The sequence below is a fragment of the Aristolochia californica genome, unplaced genomic scaffold (assembly GCF_029961685.1).
Source record: "Aristolochia californica isolate CCGP_79_NKW_82.1479 unplaced genomic scaffold, dmAriCali1.0.hap1 SCAF_13, whole genome shotgun sequence".
Lineage (NCBI taxonomy): Eukaryota > Viridiplantae > Streptophyta > Magnoliopsida > Piperales > Aristolochiaceae > Aristolochia > Aristolochia californica.
The window spans coordinates 27,869,233-27,872,740 of record NW_027181804.1 but is presented as its reverse complement, the minus strand read 5'-3'; the positions used below and the strand labels follow the sequence as shown (position 1 = coordinate 27,872,740).

The following is a 3,508-nucleotide window of genomic DNA, read 5'->3' as shown; positions in this document are numbered from 1 at the left end:
TAGTCAATAGGTCTGGACTAATCCTTTACTTTCAGTTCCAATATTACAGGATGATATAGAAATCCATAGATAACAAATACTGGTTTTCTTATTTCCGTCTCCAAATTATTTTTCTCGTGGCCAACACCACCGAAGGTGCAGCAAGCAAATTTTAGACTTGTTTGTCAGAGAGCAAACACTCAACTAACTAACAGACTCAGAAACACATATTGGCAGCTGTGGAGGGGGAGCCTGTACTTGCTTTTAACGGAGTTGCATTCCAGATGGCCTCGCTGCAGTTCCCAGAACTGGTAATACCAAGTATTGTCTCACCAGGAAAGTTACTGAGCTGGTTGCCATCATCCCTTGCCTCTGCTTGGTTTGCTGCTTCTCCTGCATGTGCCATTGCCTGCAACCGATGCCTCTCAGCTCTAGAACCGATGACCTGACCCATAATTGAAGCAGCAATTGTGAACGCCATAGCTGTCTTTGGCATCAAGACCGACTTCCTTAGCATGGCTATGAAGGGCACAGCTGCATGTACAGCTACAAACCAGGAAGGAGAGAACTTCTTAGTGTGTTCTCTCCATATACCCAGGGGAACATTGGCTGCCATGCCCAACATGGCAATAACAAGCATCTTGGACTGAAGAGGCTGTGGGCGAAGAGTCTTCACAAGTGCCGTGCGGGCCAGGGCTGCCCTTGCCGCCACAATTGCTGGGGGGCATTTGAACTTCATTCCGGGAGGAGGCTGAAGAGCCTTTGCAACAAGTGGCACGACTTTGCTCACAGCCCTGTAAGACTTTGCCATTGGACAGTTGCCAGTTTGCAACCATTCGTTGCTCATTGCCTCGTGTAATGACTCACCTCCCTGAAAGATTAAGCACAATGAGAGTCACAAGCAACCAGGAAACAATTCTCTTATGATGCTGAGAGTACACGGACACTGTAATTTGGTTGAGTCAAAAGAGGTATTCACCTGGGACGAGGATTCCTTCTTTAACGGTTTCTTCTTTTGCTTCTTCCATTTATCAGAAAAAGCATCAAAGCTGAATGGTCCACCAAGGCCAAATGCTGAGAGACTTATCGTTGCTGCTTTTGCCGCCAATGGATTAAATTGAGGTGCAGATTCCACTGGAGGTATTTCAGGGTGTGAAAATATCCTCCCTGATAGAGGAACCACTCCATCACATCCATGGAAAAGCCTAAATGCCACATCAAAATTGGGTCCATCCTCGAAAATGGGACCCTTAGCTCCCCGCACCTGGTAAGTTAAAATAGTTGAGTAATCAGGTTTATTCAACACCAGGTTACATAGCCGAATAACCTCATCGAATTTGGAAGAACAAGTACAATACAAGTCACAAGGAGTCAATGCAATAATGGTTAGAAAACTTACTGGCAGAGGGAAACTCATAGATGAGGAGAAGGAAAAGTTTGTGGGCTCATTGATATTTCTCAGGAATGGGCATCTTTGGATGTCCATATGGCCTACAGAACTGTCTGTTGATGAGAAATCCTCATTTCTGCCTCTTAAGAAAAACTCCATTGCGACAACAGCTTAAACTGTACAAAGAAACAAGGAGAGAACTTCAATAGCTGCAACTAAACCTGATAAAAACTGAAGAAGACCGAAACATAATCATACACGAGACCATAAAAGTAACTGATCAGGTTTTGAAACTGTCCTAAAACTTTAATTAAAGTCTAGCAGGGAACAACAAAACGAAGTTGACGAGCAATTCAATTTTTCTACACCTCGGTTTCAGTTACCAGAACCATCATGACAGAAGAAAATAAAAAATGAAGAAACAAGGTTGTCAAAAAACAATCCACTTGCTATAAAACGAGCGTGAGCGCACCAAAACCATACAGCCATTAATTGGCACCTCCATAAGGCGCTACCTTCTTCGACCGAGAAGCGGAACAACAGCACAAACAGTATCAACGATAACACTTGGAAATAAAATAGCAAAAGTGGCGAAGTTTCGTTCCCAAATAACAAAACCCCCCAGAGAACAGAAAAAAAGCCAAATAAATCAACAATTGCAGTTCCTACTAGTTTTTTACCAAATCGATCTGAATTTCCTCCATCAATTCCTTCTCTTCTTCTATTCGAAACCAAAACAGGATGGAGGAAATCAAGAAGAGATCCATTCCTCGAATTCCACCCATAAATCCAACAAAAACCATGAAAAATAAACCAAATTCAAGACAGAGAAATAAGAACCATCGAAAACCGAAAGGCGTACCTGAACTACGGTAGCGCTAGCTCACAAAACCTCTCCTCGGCCAGAAATCCGAACCTCGAAGACGTGTGGAGATCACAGGTTTGTGTCCGAATCGGGGCTTTTGTAGCTCCCAGCAATATGGAGACCGGCTTGGCCGGTTATACCACGTTTTTGGAAAGGACACCCGACTATCCTGACCGTCGCATACTTTCCTTTTTAACAATTCACGAAACAAGACTCTCTCCTGGTCCAATTGGATTCGAAGTCTCCAACGCGTGCGAGAAAAGATTTCAGCGGCTGAGGCGCGTCGAGCCGAGCGGCCAACTAGCTCGTTGTTCGGGTTAATTATTTTGTCGACATTAGGCTACGGGTCTTCAGGGTCGGGTTCAAACAAATTGGACCAAACCCTGCCAACCCGCAACTTCCGACCGTTGAATTGACTACGTTCACTTATTTTCTGCAAGTTAGACAAAGGAATGTGGCGGCTGCTAAAATCAGCGCCGCCAGCCAGGCTTGAGGGCCGTCAGAGTCGACGACCATGAGACGATCTCGGGGACAAGGGCGTGGGTTGCGTGGGCTGCTGCAACTTTACTTACAGATACTTAAAGGGCGTGATTTGGAATTTGAACTTAATAAAATGGTAGAAAAGGAAAGATTGCTAGTGGGGCCACATAAGTATCTAAGGCACCGTTTGTTACATGGAAAAAAATTATAATAAAAATATAAATTTCTTTTATATGTAAATATAAGGAAAATTGAGACATTTTACCTAATTTATAAGATGATTCATATGTGAGAGTGGTTCCGTCCACTCTTGTAGGTAGTAGTTTTTTGTACCTAACAAATCGGTTTTTTGGGTGTATTAGATTGCTGCTGTCATGGTATCAAAGTTGGGCACGCCACGTCCCGCGTTCGAATCCTATGAGAGGCGGTTAGGAATGGGCAGGGTGGGTGTTAGAGTGGTTCTGTCCACTTTTGTATGCGGGTGTTTTCCGTACCTAAGATCGGTCTGTTGGGTTGTATTGGTTAGCCCTTATCATGGTATCAGAGCTGGGCATGCCTCGTCCCACGTTCGAATCCCGTGAGAGTCAGTCAAGAATGGGCGGGGTGGGTGTCAGAGTAGTTTCGTTCACTCTTGTAGGCGATAGTTTTTCGCACCTAACAGATCGGTCTTTTGGGTGTATTGGCTAGTTGTTGTCATCATATAGGTAGTTATCATCTATATTTTATCAAACCTTAACTCATCTAAACATACATTACTCCAACAAATTTGTAATAAAATTCTTGTATAAATCAGA

The 3,508-nt window shown here is 43.7% G+C and overlaps 1 protein-coding gene across 1 annotated transcript; it reads right to left on the bottom strand.

Moving 5' to 3' along the window:
- LOC137948328 (uncharacterized) lies at positions 1-2,305 on the bottom strand. The gene is made up of 4 exons (XM_068794382.1): positions 2,232-2,305; positions 1,379-1,545; positions 959-1,243; positions 1-850 (listed from the first exon to the last, which is right to left on the bottom strand). Exons 2-4 carry the CDS (start codon positions 1,526-1,528, stop codon positions 197-199), a joined length of 1,089 nt encoding a protein of 362 aa, XP_068650483.1. The 5' UTR covers positions 1,529-1,545; positions 2,232-2,305; the 3' UTR covers positions 1-196.
- Positions 2,306-3,508: the final 1,203 nt, after the last annotated feature.